The following is a 25,165-nucleotide window of genomic DNA, read 5'->3' on the forward strand; positions in this document are numbered from 1 at the left end:
CTTGGGGCTTTCTTCAGATTCTCCTAAGGATGTGTGGCTCAGAGTTAAGGAGCAGACATAGGGAAAGCACCACCAGAAAGTACATTCAAGAAAACATCAATTAGCAACCTAAAAGGGAAGAAAAATTTTAAAAAACAGGGGATATGTGTATATGTATAGTTGATTCATTTTTCTACATAGCAGAAACTAATGCCACGTTGTAAAGCAACTATACTGAAATTAAAAAAAATTTTTTAAGGACTTTTCTGGTGGTCCAGTGGTTAGGACTTTGTCTTTCCAGTGCATTGGGTGCAGCTTTGATCTCTGGCTGGGGAGCTAAGACCCCACATGCCTCTTGGCCAAAAGGTAAAACATAAAACAGAAGCAATATTAAAAAAAAAAATCAATAAAGACTTTTAAAGTATGTTTAAAAAATACAGAGATTGACTCTGGTGGATCTAGGACAAAAAAAAAAAGAAGCATCAGTCACCCCTTCAATGTCCTATGTGTAATAGAGCCCCCACCCCCACCCCCGACTTGGCCATGGCACCCTATTCTCAAGCAGTTGGCTGGATAACAGCTACAGTTATCCCAAAGCCAGTTTTGGTGGACTGCTGTATATGTGAATATGGGATTAAGATTAATTCACTCTAAGAGTCCCTGCTGAGACACTTGGCTGCTGCTGCTGCTGCTAAGTCGCTTCAGTCACGTCCGACTCTGTGCGACCCAAGACGGCAGCCCACCAGGCTCCCCTGTCCCTGGGATTCTCCAGGCAAGAACACTGGAGTGGGTTGCCATTTCCTTCTCCAATGCCTGAAAGGGAAAAGTGAAAGTGAAGTCGCTCAGTTGTGTCCGACTCTTAGCGACCCCATGGACTGCAGCCCACCAGGCTCCTCTGTCCATGGGATTTTCCAGGCAAGAGTACTGGAGTGGGGTGCCATTGCCTTCTCCGAGAGAGACACTTGGCTGGGAAGAAGCAAATGTATATGTGTTTCTCTGTGAACTTCTCACTGCACAGCCTGGAGGTTTCATTTCCAACAATGTTTTTGGTAAAATAAGAATTTGGCCACACTGTTTGCAGGTAAGATTGACCTGAGAGTCTGGAAGCCTGGGACCCCAACAAATACTGGTCGTGTATATGACCTGCAGTCGTAGGGGAACTGCATCCCCTCTGGCTACCTGTCCCACAGGATTGCCATTAGGTCCTGTCCACCCCAGGGTAGGACAGCGAAGGGGCTTCCCTGGTGGCTCAGATGGTAAAGAATCCACCTGCCATGTGGGAGACCTGGGTTCAATCCCTGGGTGGAGAAGATCCCCCTGGAGAGGGGAATGGCTACCCACTCTAGTATTCTTGCCTGGAGAATCCTATGGACAGAGGAGCCTGGTAGTGATAGCTATTAATAAAAACACTTTGTAACGACTAAATCCTGAAGAATCACATGATTGTTTTTAACTATTTTAGCAATATTCTTAGCAATACTGTGAATTTTAATTTGATCCAATGATAATTATACTGAATATCTATGTAGGGCTTGGCCTTGTATAAAGAGCTCTTTTTTTCTTTTTCAAGTCCTCTTTAAGGGAATGGATTGTTCCAATTTTTAAAAAAATATATTAATTTTAAAAGGGTTCATGTACATCTGTGTAAAGAGCTCTTAATGATACGTTTTCATTTGGTCCTCACAACTCACCTCTCAGGTACCACTATCATCCCCACCTTACAGATGAGGATGCGTGTGTGTGTGCTATGTTGTGTCCGACTCTTTGTGACCCCACGGACTGTAGCCCATCAGCCTCCTCTGTCCCTGGGATTCTCCAGGCAGGAATACTGGAGTGGTTGCCATGCCCTCCTCCAGGGGCTCTTCCCCACCCAGGGACTGAACTTGCGTCTCTCAGGTCTCTTGCATTGGCAGGCAGGTTCTTTACCACTCCTGCCACTTGGGAAGCCCACAGATGAGGATACTGAGTCTCAAAGCAGTAAAGGGCTCCCAGCTCCTCCCCGTAACACTTCTTAATGGCCTGCAATGTACCAGGCACTGTGCTAGCAACTTGTGTTACCTAAATGATTTCTTAAGAAAGTCAGAGCCAAGACTCTAACAGGCAGCCTCTGACCTCAAGTCTGCCGTTGTTCGCAGGGTGCTGCCACTACCCTCTGGACTGAGAAGACCAGGGTAGCAATGGCAGTGTTTGCTGTCATCATAGAGGGCCCGTGACTGCCACTGTTTCAGCACTTACATGCCAGACACACACAACACATAATTGTTCATTTTCACACCAATTCTGATGCAGAAGTAACTGTTTTCTTCCATGCAAGGCTCAGGGACTGTGCCCCACATTACACACGTGAGAAGTGGTTAAACCAGGGAGCGAGCGCAGTAGCAGCAGAAGCATTCTTTGAGTGCTGGTTTAGTGTGTGCCAGATACTGCACTTGGACATTTTATGAATTATGTCCTAAAACCTGCAAACCGTTACCCCACAAGGAAAGGAGCTGTTGTTATTCCCTGCAGAGTGACGAAGCAACTTGCCCAAGGGCACATAGCTAGCGGTCGGAGGCAATTGCCTGGTGATGGATCCACTTCTGTTCTATCGGGCTTCGTGTCCCTCAGGGCAAGGACACTGCCTCTACCCACCATCCCTGCTGAGCCGGGATTGGCATGTGGTAGGCACCGCCTGTGTTCGTTAGATAAAAATCTGTTCTTGAGATCACATGCTGATCAAAAGGAAGCCAGTCAGGGTCAAAAAGATACTCTGAGAACACCAGTGCTCCTCGGACCGTGTAACCTTGGCAACACAGTCTGTCCCACTGCTCCTGGGTTGCCACTGAGCACACCGGTCAATGCTCACCCTCTTGGCCCGCAGGATTGCCAACCTGAAGATCCAGCTTGCCAAGCTTGACAGTGAGGCCTGGCCTGGAGTGCTTGACTCTGAGAGGGACCGGCTGATCCTCATCAACGAGAAGGAGGAGCTACTGAAGGAGATGCGCTTCATCAGCCCCCGGAAGTGGACCCAAGGGGAGGTGGAGCAGCTGGAGATGGCCCGCAAGCGGCTGGAGAAGGACCTGCAGGCGGCCCGGGACACCCAGAGCAAGGCGCTGACTGAGAGGTGAGGCTGGGCTGGGGGCATGGGGCCCTTCCCTGCTGCTGGTCATCCTCCAGCCCCGCAGTGAGAGGGACAACCTGGGACGCCCGGGTGCCACTCTGAGAGCACAGTTTAGAGAGCTCATCACTTTCCAGAATAGCAAATCTAGGGAAGTGACTCACCAGCCAACCATCCCAAAATTTTACCAGAGGGAATCACATTACCAAAACGTCTGCTCACATGCAGATTTTCAGAAATTCTCTTCTGAGATAAGCTCTATGTAATTTACAGCAGTTGTTCTCCAGCTTTGTGACAGTGACTCACATATTATTACCGAATAGACAAAAGTTTCACAAAACAGTGTGTAGTCTTTCTGTGTGACAGTCCTCTATACTTTCTTTCATATTGTGTCTCTCTTCACACCGGTCATGGCCCACTAAATTGGTTTCGCCCCGTGCTAAGGAATTGCAGTTTGAAAAACACTGGTTTAGATGGGGCTTGCAAACTGAGATACTGATAGGGGTCAAGCAGGTGATATAAATGCCAGAGGCCACTTGGCCATGGGCCATGTTAGAGTGCAGTGCACAGACCCCAGGGGTTGTCTGCAGCCTCCAGGAGGTAAGTACAGGCCCCAGGCTGCTAGAGGCCCCATTTTTTCAAGAAAAGAGTTCTTTTGATTTTTTTTTCAATATTGGCAACTAATCCAAAACCATTTTTAACACCCTAGAGGCTAAATTAGCTTCATCTGTGGGCTTGATTTAACATGAAAGCCACTGGTTTACATTCTCCGGTTTAGATTGTACAGTGAAAGTCGCTCATTTGTGTCCGACTCTTTGCGACCCCATAGACAGTCCATGGAATTCTCCAGGCCAGAATACTGGAGTGGGTAGCCTTTCCCTTTTCCAGGAGATCTTCCCAATTCAGGGATCAAACCCAGGCCTCCTGCATTGCAGGCAGATTCTTTACCAGCTGAGCCACAACAGACTTTAATCCTTTGGTATCTCACCAGCCTCCACACCCATACTACACAGAGCATATCTCTGTGTTCACAGAGTCCTACAGGTGGTCCTTCAATCCCCAGCTTCTGCATTCATGCAAGAGATGTTTTGTGGCACATATTTTGCATGCAAGGCAATTTGGAGAATTTAGAAGTGAATAGGTCATGATCTCTGCTCTGATACTCTTAAAGTGTATTCAGTTATTTTCACTTTTTTTTTGGCAGCAGACTTTATTGGACAAAGTCCCTGCCCTTAATCTCGTGGACAGAGGAGCCTGTTGTTTAGTCGCTCAGTCATGTCCAATGTTTCGCCACCCCATGGAATGGACTGTAGCACACCAGGCTTCCCTGTCCTTTACCATCTCCCGGAGCTTGCTCAAACTCATGTCCATTGAGTTGGTGACGTCATCCAACTGTCTCGTCCTCTGTCGTCCCCTTCTCCTCCTGCCTTCAGTCTTTCTCAGCATCAGGGTCTTTTCTAATGAGTCAGCTCTTTGCATCAGGTGGCCAAAGTATTGGAGGTTCAGCTTGAGCATCAGTCCTTCCAGTGAATATTCAGGAATGAATATTCCTTCCAATGAATATTCAGGAATATGCAGCATCAGTCCTTCCAATGAATATTCAGAGGAGCCTGGCAAGCTACAGTTCGCAAGAGTCGGACATGTCCTAGTGACTAAACAACCTGCCCTTAAGGAGCTACAGTTGAAGACATGCTGTGCTTAGTCGCTCAGCCCTGTCCGACTCTTTGCGTCCCCATGGACTGTAGCCCACCCGGCTCCTCTATCTGTGGGATTCTCCAGGCAAGAATACTGGAGTGGGTTGCCATGCCCTCCTCCAAGGGATCTTCCCAATCCAGGGATCAAACCCAAGTCTCCCACATTGCAGGCAGAGTCTTTACTGTCTGAGCCACCAGGGAAGCCCAGAATTGAAGACAGTGGTTTTCAAACTTGTTGTGGGGTGGACATGGGCAAGAGGGGAAGGGATGAGCAGGGGCATTCCTCTTTCCAGTGTACTCAGAGGCAGAAGCCCAGTTTATAAAGCAGATGAAGCTGGCTGGGCCAGTGGCAGCAGGCCAGGTGTCCTAGGTGCCCAGCTGTGCTCTCTGTATCACCCTGTGATGGGGGCTAGGATGCTTTCAGGGAGCCTCCTCTGTGCTAAGGCACCCTGCTTGCAGCCCCACCCTGGTAACTGTGAGTGAGCTCTGTCTGCACATGGCAGGGTGCCAAATGGGTCAAGTTGACCGGCCTCTGCCTGGCCTCCTGTAAGCACATCAAAGAGTCCATTGACTGTCAGTGGTGGGAAATCTTTCCCCACCAAGCCCCTTGTCAGAGCTATTCGCAGGGATGTGTCACTTTCCTCACCTTTTCCTTCTCCTGGGAGGAGTGGCTGATTGCTGACACACCACCAGGCAGGTGGGAGGAGGAGGAAAGGGCTTCAGTAGCTGGTGGTTTATAGCCCTGGGAAGCGCCTTCTAGAAATCTCCTTTAGTGCCAAGACCCTGTCCTACTTCCCCCATGGCTGTGCAGCCTGGGGACGAGGCCTCTGACATGACACCTTTTGGCCTTTAGTGTCATTTGAAAGAATAAATGGTTAGCCAACCTGAGTAGACCCTTACAGACCTCTCCTAATGTGTCTGCCGGTCCTCTGGGTTCCTGACTTGCTCCCAGGCCCTCCAGCTATCACTGGGACGCCCTCAGCTATTCATCATGCTCACAGCAAGCAGCTGAAAAGAACAGATCCGTGACAGCCTTACTCCTTGGTGCGTCAGTAGAAATACCCTTTCTACCACTGACCTTGAGCAAGTCATTGACCATATGGACTTCAACTGCCTAATATGGGGGCAAAAACAAGATAATTACATTATATACAAATATTTATATATTCTGAAGGCCGGTGGTTAGACCAGATTGTGAACTGAGGCTCTTCTCTAATAATTTCAGTTTCTTGAAATTAGGATTGGATATGCTATTAGAACTCCCTAAAGTGAGTGTTAGTCGCTCAGTCAAGTCTGACTCTTTGTGATTCTAGAGCCTGTTGCCCGCCAGGCTCCTCTGTCCATGGGATTCTCCAGGCAAGAATACTGGAGTAGGTTGCCATGCCCTCCTTCAGGGAATCTTCCCCACCCAGGGATCAAACCTGCGTCTTAAGAGTCTCCTGCATTGACAGGTGGGTTCTTGGCCACTAGTGCCACCTGGGAAGCCTATACTACATGCAAGAGGTACCATTATGTGCCAGGTTCTGTAGCCTACATCATCTCATCTAAGCCTCCCAGCAACCCTGAGAGTAATCTTTGCTTCATAGATGAGGAAACTGAGGCTCACCCGATATCACCGGGGCACAGAGCCGGGATTACTACCCAGGCTGCTGCCCACTTAGAAGACCTTTTATTGTTGCCTTCAGCATCATCTTTCAAAGGTCTGACTGCTCTCCTGGAACAGAGAGTTCACACAGCCCCTCCGGGGAAGCCAGAACCTCCAGTCCGTGGCCGCTGCTGAGCGGCTGACTCGAGGTCCCAGAGAGCAGGGTCCCCTGGGTCATGCAGAGAGAAGCCAGGGAAAGCCTTCGGAAGGACGGATGGCTTGAGCCCCTGCAGGAGAGAGAGGAGAAAGCCCACCCATACGTCTTCATCTGTGTTCTTTGCCTCCAGCGCCCTGACTGTCTGCGTTCATCTTCTGACTCTCTTGTTCTCTATCTAGGTTTCTTTTTCTTTTTGTTTCTCAGGCATGCATGCTCAGTTGCTAAATTCATGTCCGACTCTTTGCAACCCCGTGGACTGTAGTCCACCAGGCTCCTCTGTCCATAGAATTTTCTAGGCAAGAATACTGGAGTGGGTAGCCATTTCCTTCTCCAGGGAATCTTCTTGACCTGGGGATTGAACCCATGTCTCTTGTGTTTCCTACACTGGATTCTTTACCACTGAGCCTCCAGGGAAGCCATGCTCCACTCTTTCTTCTCTCTCTCTTCAAGTGGGACAGAGGGGACTTCCCAGTGGCTGAGAGTCTGGGATCTCAATGCAGGGACCCTGGTTCGATCCCTGGTCAGGGAACTAGATCCCACATGCCACAACTAAGAGTTTGGATGCTGCAACAAAGATTGAATATCCCACATGCCACAACTAAGACTTGGCACAGTCAAATAAATTAAATAAATAAAAAAATTTTTTTAAGTGGGACAGAGGATGAAATGGTTGGGTGGTGTCCCTGACTCAATGGACATGAGTTTGAGCGAACTCTGGGAAATAGTGAAGGATGGGGAGGCCTGGTGTGCTGCAGTCCATGGGATCACAAAGAGTCGTATACGACTTGGTCACTGAACAACAATTGTACTCCTCACCTGCACACAACAGTCTCTCTGTTCAAGGTGGCTTTGATTAGGCCAGAAAGAGACACATCCAGGAACAGCACACCACAGGGCCTGCCAAACCCCAATCAGGAATTGGTGAGAAACACAGACCTCCCCCCAAGACTCCCTGTCCTACCCCTACTCCCGCCTGCCTTCTTGTGGACCCTCCCCACCACTCTAGAGAGCTGCAGTGCCTGTTAGAGTGGGGTCTCTGCCCTCCCCCCCACCCCAGGACCAACTCCCCAGACCTGAGACGCAGCCCAGGCTCTTGCATTTTTAACCAGCACCCCAGGTGCTGAGCTACAGCCTGTGGGGATTCCAGCCCCACCCCCTGGGTCCTCTGTGTGCTTCCACGCTTGATGTGTCCTTGGCCCCCCAGCATGTGCCGAGCATCACACGCAAACGCCATATGGCCACCGAAGCCCGCTGCCTCTGGGAGGCGGCCTCAGCACCTGCATGCTGTTACTGGTGGCAACACCCCTGTGCTTAAGAAGTCCAGGCCACCTGGCTCCCAGTCCCCTAAGCCTGCGGTTGGGCCTCCAGGGGGGCGGAACCTGCGTTTACTTCTAGTGCATGTGCTGTGGTCTCCGACCAGAGGAGAGGAAAACGGAGGTAGAAATGGTGACCCCCAGCTGTGCCTTGACACCCCCCCACCCCGCCAAAACCTCACACCCTTTCAAGGTCTTGCTCTTATAGAGGGTCACATTCCACAGTCCTGACCCTTCCATTGAAAACTGGGCTTTTGTTCATTACTGGCTCCATCTGCCGGCCTGCTGTCTGCCCCCGCCCCCAGCCCTAGGCAGGACTCTGGAATCACAGCGCCAGGGGTTGAACCTTCCAAGAACCATGCCGAGGCCACTGCACCCGGTGTTCCCGTGGTCTTTTCTGTAATTTCACAACCCAGCTCCCCAGTGACAGATCCCGCCCGTCTCTCATCACTCTCCAGTTGTGTCTCTGGTCTTCGTGGCAGGGTCTGTGTTGGGGGCCTGGGGCATGTCGGTGGAGGGATGGCATGGCTAGCTTTTCGATGGGAATGAACTCTTTCAGGCCCCAGGCTGGGTTGGCTGTGCTTTGGGAGCAATGAGTCAGTCATTCCTCGTCCAGTAGGATGGCATAAGGGGATATAAAGATCTTTCCATGGGAGATTATTTTTAAATTTATTATTTACTTTTTTGGCTGTGCTGGGCCTTCACCGCTGCACCCCGGCTTTCTCTAGTTGCAGTGAACAGGGGCTGCTCTGCTGTGGCTTCTCACGTGGGCGGCTTCTCTGTGCTCTCGTTGTGGAGCACGAGCTCTGTCTAGAGCCTGGGCTCAGTAGTTGTGGCACACGGACTCAGCTGCTCCACAGCGTGTGTTCTCTTCACAGACCTGTGTCCCCTACATTGGTGGGTGGCTTCTTAACCTCTGGGCCACCAGAGGAGTCCCAAGGGAGATCGAATGTCTGGGTCTTTTCAGGAGAGCAAAGGAGCTTTCCCTGTGTCAACTGGGGAGGAGTCTTCCCTTCAGTGATGCCTTTGCAAACATGTCCATGTTGTGGGCACCGTGCTCAGGGCTGGGAGAGCGAGGCACAGCTCCTGCCTTACAATCCCCAGCTTCTGAAGCAACTTGGAAACCGCAGTGTGCCAAAAAGTCACCTGTGATAGGTAATAACGGTGTAGATTCCAGGGAATTCCCTGTGGGCCAATGGTTAGGACTTGGCACTTTCCCTGCTGAGGCCTGGGTTCAATCCCTGGTCAGGGAGCTAAGATCCCACATGCTGAGTGGCTTGGCAAAAAAAAAAAACAGAGAGAGATGCATATTCCTGAGCCCAGGAGTTCCCTGACTGTTCAGTGGTTGGGTCTCCATGCTTTCACTACTAAAAGGTTCTGGATTTGATTCCTGGTCAGGGAACTAAAATCCTGCAAGCCACACTGTACCGGCCAAAAAAATAAAAATAAATAAAAACCCAAGGATTTTGCCCTCAGGACAGGAATTGCAGAACTGGGCATTGTTGTCAGCATGCCTGGGTGCAGCAGGCCTTTGCTCCCGGGCCCTGTGATGCTCCATCACACTCACCAGGATCTTCCCCAGGCGCTCTGGAACCGTTCTCTCAAGCTCCTTTGCTGACTGCTCCTTGCCTGTTCAGCCTTGAGATGCTGTTTAGACTCAGAGCTTGGTGGTGGACCCTACCTTTTTTTGTCCCCTTTATATTTTGCCCTAAGATGGTGCATTTGTTTGTTAGGGATGCCAAATCAGCATACCACACATGAGGTGACTTCAACAACAAAAATGTATTGAATATTTCCGCTGAGTCCTGGGAGCCAGAAGTCCAAAGTCAAGGTGTTAGCAGGGTTGTTTCTTCTGAGGCCTCTCTCCGTGGCTCCTGGGTCTGCACATGGTCCTCTACACATCTTCATGTGGTCTTCTCTCTCTGCACACCTGTGCCCAGCACAGGAAGGGATGGTTGGGTGGAGTCTTAACTCTGCCACGAACTCTTTAGCTTTAAGTAAACTATTTCGCTCTAAGAGCCTCAGCCTCCCCATGCATAAAGTGAGATGATAAAATTCTTACCGAGAAGGGTTATTGTGCAAATGATTTAAGGCAATATCAGGGTTTCCCTGGTGGCTCCTCAGTGAAGAATCCTCCTGCCAATGCAGGAGACACAGGTTCAATCCCTGAATCAGGAAGATCCCCTGGAGAAGGAAATGGCAACCCTCTCCAGTATTCTTGCCTGAGGAATCCCATGGGCAGAGACACCTGGTAGGCTACAGTCTATGGAGTCGCAGAGTCGGACACGACTTAGTGACTAAAGAACGACAGCATGAGTTTCCTAGTCAGCCCCTGGTATATAGCAGGCGATGAATATAGCAGTTACTATAACATTGTACATAGAGACCATATCTCTCCAAACATCACAGTATAATGCTCCTAGGATGTTCCCGTGTGTGTGTAGGACATCTTCAGGAATACATGCCTGTGATTCCTCTCTCAGGGAGATGGAGGCTGGATCCCCCAGGGCTTCCCCCTCATGTCTTCTTTCACTCCCTTCAGGTTGAAGTTAAACAGTAAGAGGAACCAGCTGGTGAGAGAGCTCGAGGAAGCCACCCGGCAGGTCGCGGCCCTGCACTCCCAGCTGAAGAGGTGAGTGGTGGGCAGGGGGGTAAGTGTTCCCCAGGGAATGGCCAGATATGCTTGAGTGCACAGCAGGTCCATGGATGGTCCAGTGGGGCATGTGCTGGGCCAGGTGTGGCCCAGGGCAGGGTCCTTCACCTCCCCAGACCGCAGCCTCCTCAGTCCTGACAGCGCACAGAAGGCCCCAGTCGGGTACTACTGAGTCTCGTTCACATCCCTTACCCCTCCCAGCCAACTTGCACAACACAGAGGGGGTCGGCTTCAGGCCGGGGCCTCACTGGGCGGTGTGGGCAGAATTTTATCACAACATTTTGTTTTCATCAGATATTTTTATCAGTTGACAGGGCTTTTCAAATTACACGTAGGATATAAAGGGTCCTTTTGAAGATAACTATGTTAATGTTTAAAAAGTGAGTTGATTTGGAGAAAAATATTAAGCCTCATTACTTGGCATTGGATTCAGTATGGAGAAATAGGAAAATGGAGTGCAGCTGGTGGAGGTTTGAGAAACAGGAGGAAGTGGACTCAGAAGGCAGCTGGCTTGGGTTCGAATCCCAGCTCTGCCGGCTCCTGATGACGTGGCCTTCTCCGGATATCCCCTTCAGAGAGGCGGGGGTGCTCGATCCGCCCTGGACACCATCGGGGGTCCAGTGAAACAGTGTGTCCCGAGTGCTTTCTGGGGGAGCTTCCGGGCGGCCCACCCGCTCAGTGTCCTCTGCTCCCCCCAACCCCAGCCTCTCCGGCAGCATGCAGAGCCTGTCCTCCGGCAGCAGTCCTGGGTCCCTCACGTCCAGCCGGGGCTCCCTGGCCGCCTCCAGCCTGGACTCCTCTGCCTCGGCCAGCTTCACCGACCTCTACTATGACCCGTTCGAGCAGCTGGACTCGGAGCTGCAGAACAAGGTGGAATTCCTGCTCCTGGAGGGGGCCACGGGCTTCCGGCCCTCTGGCTGCATCACCACCATCCACGAGGACGAAGTGGCCAAGACCCAGAGGGCAGAGGGGGGCGGCCGCCTGCAGGCCCTGCGCTCCCTATCGGGCACCCCCAAGTCCATGACCTCTCTGTCCCCCCGGTCCTCACTCTCCTCCCCGTCCCCGCCCTGCTCGCCTCTCATCGCTGACCCCCTCCTGGCTGGGGACGCCTTCCTGAGCAACCTGGAGTTTGAAGACCCTGAGCTGAGTGCCGCTCTCTGTGAGCTGAGCCTTGGCAGCAGCACGCGGGAAAGGTACCGGCTGGAGGAACCCGGCCCGGAGGGCAAGCCGCTGGGCCAAGGTAGAGAGCACCGTATCCCAGGAGGGAGGGAGGTGGGACTGTGCTCAGGACCGAGTTCTGACCCCAGTGATAATTGTGACAGTTATGGGGAACAGTTACTGCTTTCTACCTACAGATCTGTACATGGTGTATCGATTTATTCATTCGTACAGTAGGTATTTATTACGTGTTTACTGTCATCTAGATCCTGCGCAAAGGGTTTTTCCATGGTGGATTCATTCATGCAACAGATATTAAGTACCTATGGAAACTATGTCTTAATGGGTGGACATGGATTCATTCATTCTTTCACTGGACAGATAGGCCATGTGGGTTAGTTAGAGGACACAGTGTGGAGGACAGATAAGGTCCTGGTTCCATGAAGCCTGCATGCAAATGAAGGCACAAATAATCACTGTACGAGCAGATCGGGAGAAAGCACTTAGGAGGAAAATAAAAGAGGGTGTGATGGAGCCTTTCAGGTTGGAGTGGGGCTGCCATTTCAGGCTGGGTGGTGAAGGAAGGCGACATCTCAGCTGCGACTTGAACAGTGAGAAAGAGCCAGCCTTGAGAGAAGCAAGAGCAAAGTGTCTGAGGCTGAAACAGGGGCTGCAAGAGAGACCAGAGGGAGGGGGTCACCAACAAGGCAGAGAATCAGGCAGAGAACAAATTGTGTAAGGTAAGGAGTTTGCATTTTATGCTAATTGCAGCAAGGATCCATGTGATTGAAGCCAGGGAATGACAAAAGATCACTCCTGTTATGAGGTCAAAAAGGGCATTGTAGTCTAGACTGAGATTCAGGTCAGAAGCTTCAAAGTAAAAGATGATGCCGATAATGACAGCCAAGGTTTATTAGAAAAATTTTCATCTGTAACAGCAACCACATGATAAATTATAATGGTCAGTATGTATTGGGGTGCATTGACGTGGTGGGAAATGCACTTGATATGGTGAAATCGACTCCTTCTATTATACCTATTTCACAGATGGGGAGACAGAGGCTCAGAGAGGTGCTATTACTTGCCAACATGTGGGGAAGGGGGGACTGGAATCTGGGTTTTTCTGACCCCAGTGCCCAACCTCTTTATCACCACGCTCCCCTTAGGACATGAGGCAGCTCTGTGTATTTATTCCTAAGATACCCCTGACACTCGCTGACCCCATCTCGCATATGGTATGAAAGTCAGGACTGAGCAGGATGATTTATTGAGTTCAGGTGTACAGTACAGGCACTGTTGCACATATTGATTCATGTATACCTCAAAACGACACTGAGGTGGGTGTTGATTTTATCCTCATCTTACAGACTGAAAGGTGTGAGACTCAGGTTAAGTGACTTGTCTGAGGTCAGTGTCACTGCGGTAAGGCAGGAGAGTTAGGACTGGGCTCAGGACCACCTGGTCAGCAAAGGTCTCCTGCCTCTGACCCCCATGAAGCCAGCCAGAAGCTCAACCCCTCTCAGCTCCAGGAATGGGGGCGGGGGCAGCTGCAGCACCCAGAAATATCAGTTTCTTCATATACAAGGGCCACTGGGAGCAAGGGAGAAGCAACACGATTTCCTGGTTAATTAAGGGCTCTGCTGGGTGCATGCCAGCCACTTCCTTAGAAGAGCCGGGAGATCCCTGGGGCTCCCTCATCAGGAAGGCAGTCTTGCCGAGTCCTCTCAAACAAAAATAAAAACAGGCTTGCTACTGCAGCAGGTGGAAAGCTTCAGAAAATTGTTCCCTGGAGAGAAGGGGGTGCAGGCAGAACCTCTAATGAGGCTCAAGAAGGGTTCCCAGTGCTCCCTGTCTAAGGGCTGTGATCAGCTGGATCAGGGATGCTGGGACTCCAGTGGGGTGTGGGGAGTGAACCCTCCCCAACCCCCCACCCCCACTCTACCCCACCCCCACCCTACAGCGTCAGTGCAGCTTGGGAGCCAGGGACCGCTTACTTCCCAGGCCAGCATTTCTTCATGCCATCTCCAGAAGCCTTGCCAGGCTGAGCTCAGACACTAAGCAGGTTATGCGATTAGTGCCACTGTTCAGTCAGCAGACAAATTAATCTCCTTAAGTGGTTTCGTGGAGGGTGGAGCGGGGTGGGTCTGAAGGCAGGAGGGCTCCAGGGCTGCAGATGTGGGATGCAGGCTGGGAAAGCCACACCCAGATGGCCCCTTGGCCTCTGCCAGGCTCACGGTCACCATCCCCTAGCCCAGCCAGTGCACCCCCCACCCCCACCCATGTGCCTGGCACACAGCAGGTGCTCAGAAGTGCTGGCCCTGAGGTTGGAACCCCTGAATCTGTCCTCCTTGTGCTGCGTGGAGGTCAGGAGCTGTCCTATTCATCTTGGCAGCTCTGAATTTGGCAGTGGCCCTGGCACACTGTCAGCACCCATTACTTGGGGAGGGAAGGAATGTGCAGCGTGTGCTGAGTCTGAGTCCTGCGTCAGAGACTTCAGAGGCCCTCTGTCAAGGGCAGGAGAGATGAGCTGACTTAGGAGTGCAGTGGGATAGACAAGTAGGAGAGCCAGTGCTTGAATCCTTCTTCCCCTTCTTGTCCTCCCGCAAGGGCCCAGGGTCTGTGGTATTGTCCCAAGTGTGTAGGAAGTGATCTGGAAGGCATCACTATAGTGATGGGAATGGTAGTCATAGTAACTAAGGATAGCAGTATGGGTTTCTAGGGCACTTCCCCTGCCCCAGTCTCTATACTAAGGATTTGCCTATATCATCTCCTTGTGTCCTCCCAACAAAGTAGGTGTTATTATCCCCATTTTACAGATAGGGAATGCAGGGCTTAGAGGGAATAAATCAGCGTCCCAGTGTCACAAAGCAGTGTGTGATTTGAACCCCAGTGGTTTGCCTGTGGAGTCTGAGATGTTAGACACAGACTCCTCTGCCACCTTTTCCTTCACCCCAAAACACGCAGGACCTTGCTGTAAAGGTCAGAGGTAGTAGGATTTTGGTGGGACCATCTTAAAACAACAGGGGATCCACAGTACCTGTTGGGATGACAGTATCCTGATTTCTGAAGCCCGCCTCTTCCCCCCGTCTCTTCCTCCAGCTGTGAATACGGCTCAGGGGTGCGGCCTGAAAGTGGCCTGTGTCTCTGCTGCTGTGTCAGATGAATCCGTGGCCGGGGACAGTGGCGTGTATGAGGCTTCCGTGCAGAGGTGGGTCCCTGAGTCCCGGGCCCCCTCCAGCATCTGGGAGGAACTCACAGGAGGGTGGGGGCCTAGAGATACTTCATGTCTGGGAGACTGCTGATTTCCCCGAGTGCCGTCAAGGGGCGTGTGGCCAGGGAGCAAGTACTGGGGAAAGAGCAGCCCCCTTGAGAGAGGGATTTAAGTCTCTGTGGGCAGGGTCCACAGGGAGGCTCAGCAGACCCAAACCTTCCTCCTCGAGAATGCTGCTCCCTCCCAGAGAGAACCCTGTCTCTGGAAAATGACTTTGGCCCCAGGTCACTGCAGACCAGCCTGACCCTCTCTGTCTTCCCTGTGTTGCCTTCCAGGCTGGGTGTCTCGGAAGCCGCTGCTTTCGACAGTGATGAATCAGAAGCAGTGGGTGCCACCCGGGTTCAGATCGCCCTGAAGTAAGTGGCAGGGAGAGCGGGGCAGAGGGGTGTGGTCTGCACTGGGTCCCCTCCTCCCCCTTCTGCAGTGTGTCCAGCATTTACCCTCCTCCAGAACCAGCAGGCCCCGCTGACAGCTGTGGGCTCCTAACTAAAGGTGGGGGTCTCTTTTTATGCCTCCCAGCTCCCCATTTCACAAACGAGAAAAAAACAGGGTTTGAAGACTGTATCTTGCTCGGTGTCACTGAGCTGGGCAGGGGCCAAGCCGGGGAGGGACGGAGACTGCCTGCCTCTTGGTGTGTTTGGTCATCATCGTTACTACAGCTTTTTTCTTATCATCTCATCTGGACTGAAGTCAACCCCTCGGGGGGTACAGCCTAGATTTCCTGTTGTTGTTCATCTCTTGATGGGGAATGGTCTTGATTATTTTTAAATAGGATTTCATTGCCTACATTTAGCTCTCAGGAAATTTTACACAACCTCTGGCTTCCCTTTAAAAAATCAGACTGACAGCTCTGGACCTGTGTCCCTGCAAGGTGGCAAACACTGGGTCAGTGATCTCCAGCTCACCACGGCCCCAGAGCCGTCAGCAGCTCCGTCCGTGATAATTAAGGGAGAGAGAAATAAATGTGTTACCAACAGGTGCTCTGTATGCCCCCTTTTCATTTCAGGTATGATGAGAAGAATAAGCAGTTTGCAATATTCATCATCCAGCTGAGCAACCTTTCTGCTTTGTTGCTGCAGCAAGACCAGAAAGTGTGAGTGTGTAGCTGATGGACTGTGTATCATCCTCTCGCCCTCTGCGTCCATCCCAGGGGACACTCTCCTTTCTGCCCTGCTCCGACCACGGGCCCCCTAGACCACTGTGGGTGGTTAGTGCAGGTGACCATGAGGTGCGGTCAGGGCCACGAGCGTGGATGCAGGCAGGGTGGCAGACACGCTCAGTCTAAAGAGGAGAGCCCCAGACAGCTTTCCATGTGTGTCCTGAGCCCCGACCAGGTGCCAGCACTAAGAATGGGGTGGTGAGCAAACCCCTGTCCTTGTGAACTTGAAGCCTGGTGAAGAAGGATGTCACGGCCCCTTTTGTCTGCTCTAAGCGCTAGTGTTTCATGCAGAAAGAGCCAGGCCTGCCTTTCTCAGGAGCCAATTCCCATCAGCATGATTCTGTGGGCAGGTTGTGATGGGTGTTAACTCTACGGCTAATAATACAGCAGAGACCTGCACTGTTTGCCTCTCGGCTCTGCCTGGTACAGACGGGTTTCTGTTTCATTGAGCTCATCTGCCTCCATGCCCCTCCTTTGCTAGACCGTAGGCCTTGAGGGCAGCAGTATGAGCTTCTGTCTCTGTGGTCTGTACCCGGCCAGCGCCTGGGGCATGACATGTGGGAAGGAGGAAGGCAGGCCTGAAAGCAGGCAAAACAGAAGGCAGACGAGATTGGACACAGCGACTGGGGAAATAACAAACTCTTGTCCTCTGTGGCTTCCTGGGGGATTTGCAGCAGCTGTGTAGCCTAAGGCCTGAGCCCCCGACCCGGGCCGACCTGACCCCGGCTGTCGTGCGTGCCTGCCCCTCTAGGAACATCCGAGCGGCTATCCTTCCGTGCTCCGAGAGCACCACCTGCCTCTTCCGCACCCGGCCCCTGGATGCCGCGGACACCCTGGTGTTCAACGAGGTGTTCTGGGTGTCCATGTCCTACCCAGCCCTACACCAAAAGACCTTAAGAGTTGACGTCTGTACCACCGACAGGTGCCACCTGGAGGAGTGCCTGGTGAGAGCTCTATCTGTCTGTCCAGCCTTCTGTCCTTCTTGATCCACCTTTGCACTTCAGGGAAAAGGCTTGAGGCAAACACAGCTTGTACCAGCCCAGCTCTTCATGGGTTCTAGGTAGACTTATTGGGAGCAGGGGAGAGAGAGAGCAGGGAGCTCCTTTATCTGCTATGGAATTGCGGGGCCTCATCCCTTCCTTGTGCCTGAAGCTGAGCCACCTGCCTTCCCCACCATGTGGCCTGAGATGCTTTAATTGTCTCAGTTTCCTTATCTGTAAAACCAGCTAACCCTGACTACTTCATAGGTGGTTCTCTGGAGACTGAATGAAGCGCTCAACCAGCGCCCCTCGAACTTTCAAGTGCACACAAGTTACCTGGTTAAAATGCAGATTCTGATGCATCAAGTCTGGGCAGCAAGATTCTGTATTTCTCTCAAGCTCACAGGCGATGCCAGTGCTGCTGGTCCCTGTAGCAAGGATGTAAAGAAATGAAGTGTCTGCACACACTGGTTCTCACTGGAAATCAGTTCCCATCACCTTCCTGCTCAGCTGGGATTCATAACAGCTTCATTGCCATTTATATTGTTGTTATTATTACTGGCAGTAATGAAACAGCTTGTATGAATTGGATGCAGTTTATATGGTAGGCTCTGAACTGAACTCCATACTTGTATTATTTCTGTTGATCTTCCCTACAAATCTTATAAACTAGGTACCATACTATTATACCAGCAGGGAAACTGAGGCACAAAGAACTTTCTCAAGGTCAGAACAGAATTAGAATGCAGGCAGGTCCACTCATGTCAGACCCTGGAGTTTTCTCTGGGTCAGCACAGTGCTCCCTGGAGGAACCCAATACATGAGATGGTGACTCAAGGATTTGGTAACCAAAATGGGTGTTGCTGAAGGATGGAGCAGAAAGCTTTTCCTAATCCAGCCTCCAAGAAATCCCCCGGTCGCCTACTGGTTAGGGTTTTGGGCTTTCACTGCCATGACCCAGGTTTAATCGCTGACTGGGGAACAGGGGTCTGCAAGATGCGTGGCATGCCCAAAAATATACATCTTTATTTATTTCTATAATATTAAGTTCTATTCTAAAGGCTAGAATATAAATTATATACAAAAAAAAAAATCCAGGCTCCTCCAGTGAAACGTTTCCTCAGTCCTGAGCATTCCTAAATGAGAAGAGACTCAACCCTGTTTTATCCTCCTAATTGGAGGCCTTTTATTCCTCCTTCCTAATTGAAGTCTGGCCATTGCTGGTTGCCATGGCAGCAGCCAAAGTGCTCATCCCAGCGTGGCTTGTCTCCATCCATGGCCAACCGGAGCCTCCGTCTCCCATGTCCCATGGGGACGTGGAGTGTCAGGCTGTCGTGTTTCAGTGGCTGGAGGAGGCATGGAAGGGAGACGTGTGGAGGAAGGGCTGTCGGCTGCCACACGCTGCCTCCCCGCACTGCTGAGTTGGTGGCACCCCGGTCTGTTTTGAGCCACGTAACCAGCTGGGCAAGGACAGTAGTACTCATCCTGAGCAGCGTCTGTGTGTCTAGTTCTGGACTAAGAACTTTGAGTGCAGTATCTCATTTAATCCTCACAACAGGGAAGCAATATTAGCATTAGGTCCATTTGGCAGGTAAGGAATCAAGGCCCAGAAAGGCTGATTAACCAGCTCAGGTCATCCAGTAAGTAGGTAGAGAAGTCTGGATTTGAACACAGATTCCAACTTCCTTCTGTCGCCATCACACTGTGTGTGTGATCAGTTGTTCAGTCAACTACAACTCTTCGACCCCATGGACTGTAGGCTCCTCTGTTCGTGGAATTTCCCAGGCAAGAATACTGGAGTGGGTGGCCGTTTCCTTCTCTAGGGGCTCTTACCAACCCAGGTATTGAGCCGGTGTCTCCTGCATTGGCAGATGGGTCTTTACCGCTGTGCTACCTGGGAGCCATCACACTGCCCTACTGGATTATGGGTTTGGATGGAATATGTGTCTTGCCCTCCCCAATATCATGGGCAGCAGTTCCACAGTCACTTTATGGTGGTATCTCAGGGTCACAGGCTTTCCAGGCAGGTGCTGATTGCTCACCCTTCAACTGTGCACCTTCCGTAAAGGCAGCCCACTGCCCAGGCCCACTCATACCCCAGAGCTAACCATTATAACCCTCCCTTGCTCCTTTTTGCACTTTGCCATCCACACTTGGCAAAAGCCTAGCTCTGTCAAAGTGAACTGTCTCCTCCTGTCTGCCCACGCAATTGGAGAAAACACAGCACCAAATTCTCATCCTGTCCTTTCTCCTCACCCTTACTGTCCCTCTGCTGAGGCCCTTGCTTTATACCCAATCCTGGAACAGTAGAAGGACCCAGAAGACAGCCCCCACTGCTGCCCCTGCCCCCTCTTTTGCAGGCTCTGTGGTTCCTCCCAGAGCTCAGGGTGGGCCCTCCGCACTCCCATCCGTGGCCATCCTCGCTCAAGGTCATCATGCCAGCCCTCACCCTTCTGCTCTGTTCTCTGTCTCCAGTTTCCCCTCCTCCACTAGATCGAACTTCTCAATATACCTCTCCATATATATGCTGTTATTAATCCCATGTTGTAAAAAAAAAATTTTTTTTACCCCATTTCTTCCTCCAGCTACATTACTACTTTTGTTTTCCCTGTAGCAACACATGAACGAGATGTGTGTGTTTTCTCTGCATCTCAGACCAACGTGGGCTCTGGCCCTCATCGTTCCACCAAAAATGTGTTCATCAAGGTCATCGGGGACCTCCTCGTTGCTAAATCCAGTGGCCAGCTCTCTCCATCCTCATGTCTCTTGGCCTGTCTTCAGTGTTTGGCTCAGTTGCTCACTCCATCTTCTTCGACATCCTTTGCCCTGACTTGCTTCCTGGATCGCTCGCTCTCTTGGCCGCCTTCTCCCATCACTGGCTTCTCTGTCTGTCTGCTCTGTGGATTCTTGCTCATTTTCCTGACCTCTCCCCGTCTGAAGGCCCCAGGGCTCAGGCCTTGCTCTCCTCCCCTTTTCTACTTGCATGCACTGCTTCATTGATCTTGTCCTATCCCGACTTTCAAACACCGTTCCATGTAATAGCGCCGTCCTGGGCCTCCCCACTCATCTCAGTGCTGTATGTCCGCTGTCTCTTCCATCTTTTCTTGCATATCCACTCAGCATCACCAATCATGTGTCCACAGCACACTCCTGAGCTTTCCTGCCATGTCTTCACTGTCTCAGCTGAATGCAGCCCCATTCATTCATCCACTGCCCAAGCCAGAGACCACAGGGTTGACTTGGACCTCATGTTCAGTCCTTCAGGAACTCCTAGCTCTGCCTTCAGAAGATCTCCAGATTCCAGCCACTTCTCCCATGCTCCTGACCACCACCATCTCTCACCTGATAGTTGCAGAATCCCCTCCCGGGTCTCTCTGCTTCTGTTCTTGCCGCCCTTCATCTCTTTCCAACACAGTCACCAGGGTGATCCTATTAAATCTCAGATGAGTCCATCCAGTTCTCTCCTTAAATCCTTAGGAAGCCTTGTCTCCAGCCAGAGTCAACACCTGGGCCTTTGCCTGCTCTCCCCAGGTCCTCTGAGGTCTTCTTGCCATCTCTTGGATTTGATCCCCGAGACTCTTCCTCCAGCCCCCTTGTGCCCCTTGAATACACCCCACACCCTCTTCTCTGGCCTTTCTCACTGCCATCCTTTTCGAATGTAATTCTTTTCTCCTGGATATTGATGGGCAAAAGTCACTCTCTCGCCTCATTCTGTTCTTGACCCAGATGTCACCTTCTCCGTGAGGACTTCCTTCCACCCTACGTAAAGCCACATTGCCCCCTCCACCCTCTTATCCCCACCTCTGCACTTTCCCTGTATCACCTTCTCTGCAGCACTTTATATCACCTAATATTTCTCCATATCGTAGGTATTAGGGTGCAAGTTATTTTCACATTTTTATCATCTCTGAAATCAAGATGCAGTGTGTACTAGCTGTCAGGTCATCTTCTAATTGGTAACTATTTTTCTTTCTTAGTGATACATGAAATAATAGTACACTCTATAATTGATGGTATCTTAGACTCTATGAGACACAATATAGAAGTTACTTACTGATTATCTGATTCCCCCAGACTGGAATATAAACTGAGGAGGGCAGGGATTTTTCTCTGCCTTAAATCCCGCTGTGTTCCCAACACCCAGAACAGTGTCTGACACATAGAGGCAACTGGGCAAATGTGTGTGCATCAAATAAATGATTGAATGAATGCATTGATGCTGTCAAAGTGCATCCAGTTTACTGAAGCAGACCATTCACACCTGTGAGCCAGCCCCAAGTAGTTGTTGTTGTTGTTCAGTCACTCAGTTGTGTCCGACTCTTTGCGACCCCACGGACTGCAGCATGCCAGGCCTCTCTGTCCCTCACCATCTCCTGGCGCTTGCTCAAACCCGTATCCATTGAGTCAGTGATGCCATCCAACCATCCTGTCCTCTGCCATCCCCTTCGCTTCTTGCCTTCAACCTTTCCCAGCTTCAGGGTCTTTTGTAATGAGTCGGCTCTTCACATTAGGTGGCCAAAGTATTGGAGCTTCAGCATCAGTCCTTCCAATGAATATTCAGGATTGATTTCCTTTACCATTGACTGGTTGGATCTCCTTGCAGTCCAAGGGATTCTCAAGAGTATTCTCCAATACCACAGTTCAAAAGTATCAGTTCTTCAGCACTCAGCCTTCTTTATGGTCCAACTCTCACATCCATACATGACTACTGGAGAAACCATAGCTTTGACCATACGGACCTTTGTCGGCAAAGTAATCTCTCTGCTTTTTAATATGCTGTCTAGGTTTGTTGATAGCTTTTATTCCAAGGAGCAAGAGTCTTGTAATTTCGTGGCTGCTGTAGACTGTATCTTATTGGAATTAGACTGGATCTTGTTGGACAACTCTCTACATCAGTGCCTAGAAATCTTCCTTATTTTTTGTACATAGCTATGGAATAACTACAAATATAGGTTACAGTTTGTTCTCCCAGTCTCCTGTTGCTAGAGCTTTGAGTTGTTTTACATCAGTCTTGGCGATTATCTTTCTCAACTCTAACACCAAAAGCAAAAAAACAACACGTGCAACTACCTCAAATTAAAACGCTTCTGCACAGCAGAACTTTCGTTTTCACCAATAAAGTGAAAAGGCAACCTACTGAATGGAAGAAAATATTTGCAAATTGTATATCTGATAAAGTTAATCTCTAAACAACCCATGAAAGTACAGTGTTAGTCACTCAGTCCTGTCTGACTCTTTTGCGACCCTATGGACTATAGCCCACCAGGTTCCTCTGTCCATGGGGATTCTCCAGGCAGAGTACTGGAATGGATGCTCATTCCCTTCTCCAGGGGATCTTCCCAACCCAGAGTTCGAACCTGGGTCTCCCCCCATTAGAGGCAGATTTTTTACCATCTGAGCCATCAGAGAACCCATCCTTAAAATTAATATCTAGATAGGTCTTAACCTATACAACTCGGTGAACAAATAAGTCAGTGAATGAGTGAGTTATTAGAAAACAATACCCAGCCATTTCTTCCTCCCAGAAAGCTTCTATCTCACCTGGAGTGGTGTTTTATCTACTTTCCCCAGAATACCTTGTCACTCCCTGCTTCTGCTTTTTTCCCATCCTCCACAGGGAGGCGCTCAGATCAGCCTGGCTGAGGTCTGCCGGTCCGGCGAGAGGTCGACTCGCTGGTACAACCTCCTGAGCTACAAATACTTGAAGAAACAGAGCCGGGAGCCCAAACCAGCGGGAGCCATGGCCCCCCTCCCAGGGCCTGAAAGCACGGTGAGCTGGACCACAGCTTTGGATCCTTCTCCTATAAAAGGCAGCACCTGGTCGGCTGGAAGGAAAGCCTCTCCCAGAGTTGGAGATGGCTGGACATCAGAGGGGTGTGTGTATGTGTGAGTCACTCAGTCACTCACTGTTCGACTCTGTGCGACTCCACGGACTGTAGCCTGCCAGGCTCCTCTGTCCATGGGATTCTCCAGGAAGAATACTGAAGTGGGTTGCCATTCCCTTCTCCAGGGGAATCTTCCCAACCCAGGGCCTGAACCAGGATCTCCTGCATTGCAGGCAGATTTTTGTACCCTCTGGGCCAGCAGGGAAGCATGGACATCAGAGGTGGAGTGATTATTAGAGAAGAAACCGAGTCTCAGAGACGTTAAACAATTTCTTGAAGTCACAGAGGCTTTCTCAGTGTGGACACCACTCAGTGGGACAGTCTCCCTGACTACTTGATGATCTCCTTGCAGCTGTAGACCTGTAATTCTGTCTCATGCAAACACTAACCTCATCTTCCAAATTTTGTCCATGTATACAGAGGTTATTTTCAGTAGAACTGCCAGTTAGAAGAACTAGGGACCGTATTTCCAGTTGGTGTAAACTTATGGCAAGATGCTTGCCCACTCTGGTCTTCAGTTTTACCCTCCGTTCACTGGGAGGGTGATAGGGTCTGATTCCTGCCAGGTGGGGCTCTGCCTGCCTTGCACAGAGGATTCATCGGCCTTTGTCTCTGCAGGATGCTGTGTCTGCTCTGTTGGAACAGACAGCCGTGGAGCTGGAGAAGAGGCAGGAGGAAAGGAGCAGCACGCAGACCCTGGAAGACACCTGGTAAGTGAGGGTGCCCCTGGGAACTGACCTGGCTTGGACCTGAGCCCAGGGATGAGATCCCCAGACACCAGGGCAACCAAGAGAAGTGTTCCCTGTGAAAACGAAGATCCTCTCTCAGTGGGTCTCTATAGGCAACAAGGCAGTATATAGCCTGGTATGGTGTTTCCCAAGTCCCTTCCCAGTTTGTGATTTTATGTTCTAGCAATTATTCATACTGGTTCACATGTTAGTGTTTATTGTGATGCACTTACGTTTATTTTGGTTTAGAAAAATTCCTAAGAAGCTTTATATTACTAGAAGTGGAAATAAGCATGAAAGTGAAAGTTGCTCAGTCGTGTCTGACTCTTTGCGACCCCATGGACTATACAGTCCATGGAATTCTCCAGGCCAGAATACTGGAGTGGGTAGTCTCCAGGGGATCTTCCCAAACCAGGGATCGAACCCAGGTCTTCCGCATTGCAGGCAGATTCTTTACAAGCTGAGCCACAAGGAAGCCCAAGAATATTGGAGTGGGTAGCCTATCCCTTCTCCAGCGGATCTTTCCGACCCAGGAATCAAACTGGGGTCTCTTGCATGCAAGCAGGTCCCTTACCAGCTGAGCCAAGGGAAGTGGAAATAAGTATAATTTGCCATAAATTGAAAATTCCTCAGTAAGGAATTGCAATTGGAGAAGGAAATAGCAACCTACTCCAGGGTTCTTGCCTGGAGAATCCCAGGGACGGGGGAGCCTGGTGGGCTGCCGTCTATGGGGTCGCACAGAGTCGGACACGACTGAAGTGACTTAGTAGCAGCAGCAGCTAGGAATAGGGAGCAGAAATAACAAGCTTAAACAAGATAGAATTTTACTTCTTTGTTACTTAAAAAAGAAGATTTGGGAAAAGGCAATCCAAGGCTCATCTGTCAGCCCCATGATGTTATTGGGAACCCAGGCTCTTTTTCTGATTCTGTTTTGCTGTCCTTACTGTGTGACCTCCATCATCAAGGCTGCTAAGCACAGAATGGCTGCAGAGTCAGCAGCCATCAGGCAGGCATCAGGAAAGAGGAAAGACAACAGAGTCTACATGAGTGCCTTTAAACCAACGAGCATTCCTGAAAGTCCCACCCAGCAATTTCCACCTGCTTTTCATGGGCTGAGCTTAGGTACTTGGCCTACCCAGTAGCTAAAGGAAGCTGGGAAATGAGGTCTCTTAGTTGGTATAAAATTCAGGATTCTGTCATTAAGGAAGAATGTAGGAGTGGATACTGAGTAGGTCATGAGCCAAGCCTGCCCTAGAAGATAACTGTGGAAGATTAAATGTAATAAAAATACAACAAGAATGTTAAAATCTACCTGGATATATTGCTTGCCAAGGTTCTAAGACTAAGATCGCTCCTACTGTTAAAAAGGAAGGTCATACCTCCTCTACTTCTGTGTCTCTATTTCTGCTTTGCAAATAAGTTCATCTGTATAGACACAGGCGTAGA

General features: G+C 50.5%; 1 protein-coding gene across 2 annotated transcripts in view; it reads left to right on the top strand.

The window, feature by feature from the left end:
- Positions 1-25,165, top strand: part of WWC1 (WW and C2 domain containing 1) — a 154,030-nt gene that overhangs the window by 107,173 nt on the left and 21,692 nt on the right. For both annotated transcript variants that reach the window (XM_068979817.1, XM_068979818.1), the window contains exons 9-17: positions 2,840-3,082; positions 10,428-10,517; positions 11,243-11,778; positions 14,796-14,904; positions 15,243-15,323; positions 15,974-16,060; positions 16,878-17,070; positions 22,724-22,876; positions 23,610-23,701. In XM_068979817.1, coding sequence (XP_068835918.1) covers positions 2,840-3,082; positions 10,428-10,517; positions 11,243-11,778; positions 14,796-14,904; positions 15,243-15,323; positions 15,974-16,060; positions 16,878-17,070; positions 22,724-22,876; positions 23,610-23,701 — 1,584 coding nt within the window. The remainder of the gene's footprint in view (positions 1-2,839; positions 3,083-10,427; positions 10,518-11,242; positions 11,779-14,795; positions 14,905-15,242; positions 15,324-15,973; positions 16,061-16,877; positions 17,071-22,723; positions 22,877-23,609; positions 23,702-25,165) is intronic.

Source organism: Capricornis sumatraensis, chromosome 9 (assembly GCF_032405125.1).
Source record: "Capricornis sumatraensis isolate serow.1 chromosome 9, serow.2, whole genome shotgun sequence".
Classification (NCBI taxonomy): domain Eukaryota; kingdom Metazoa; phylum Chordata; class Mammalia; order Artiodactyla; family Bovidae; genus Capricornis; species Capricornis sumatraensis.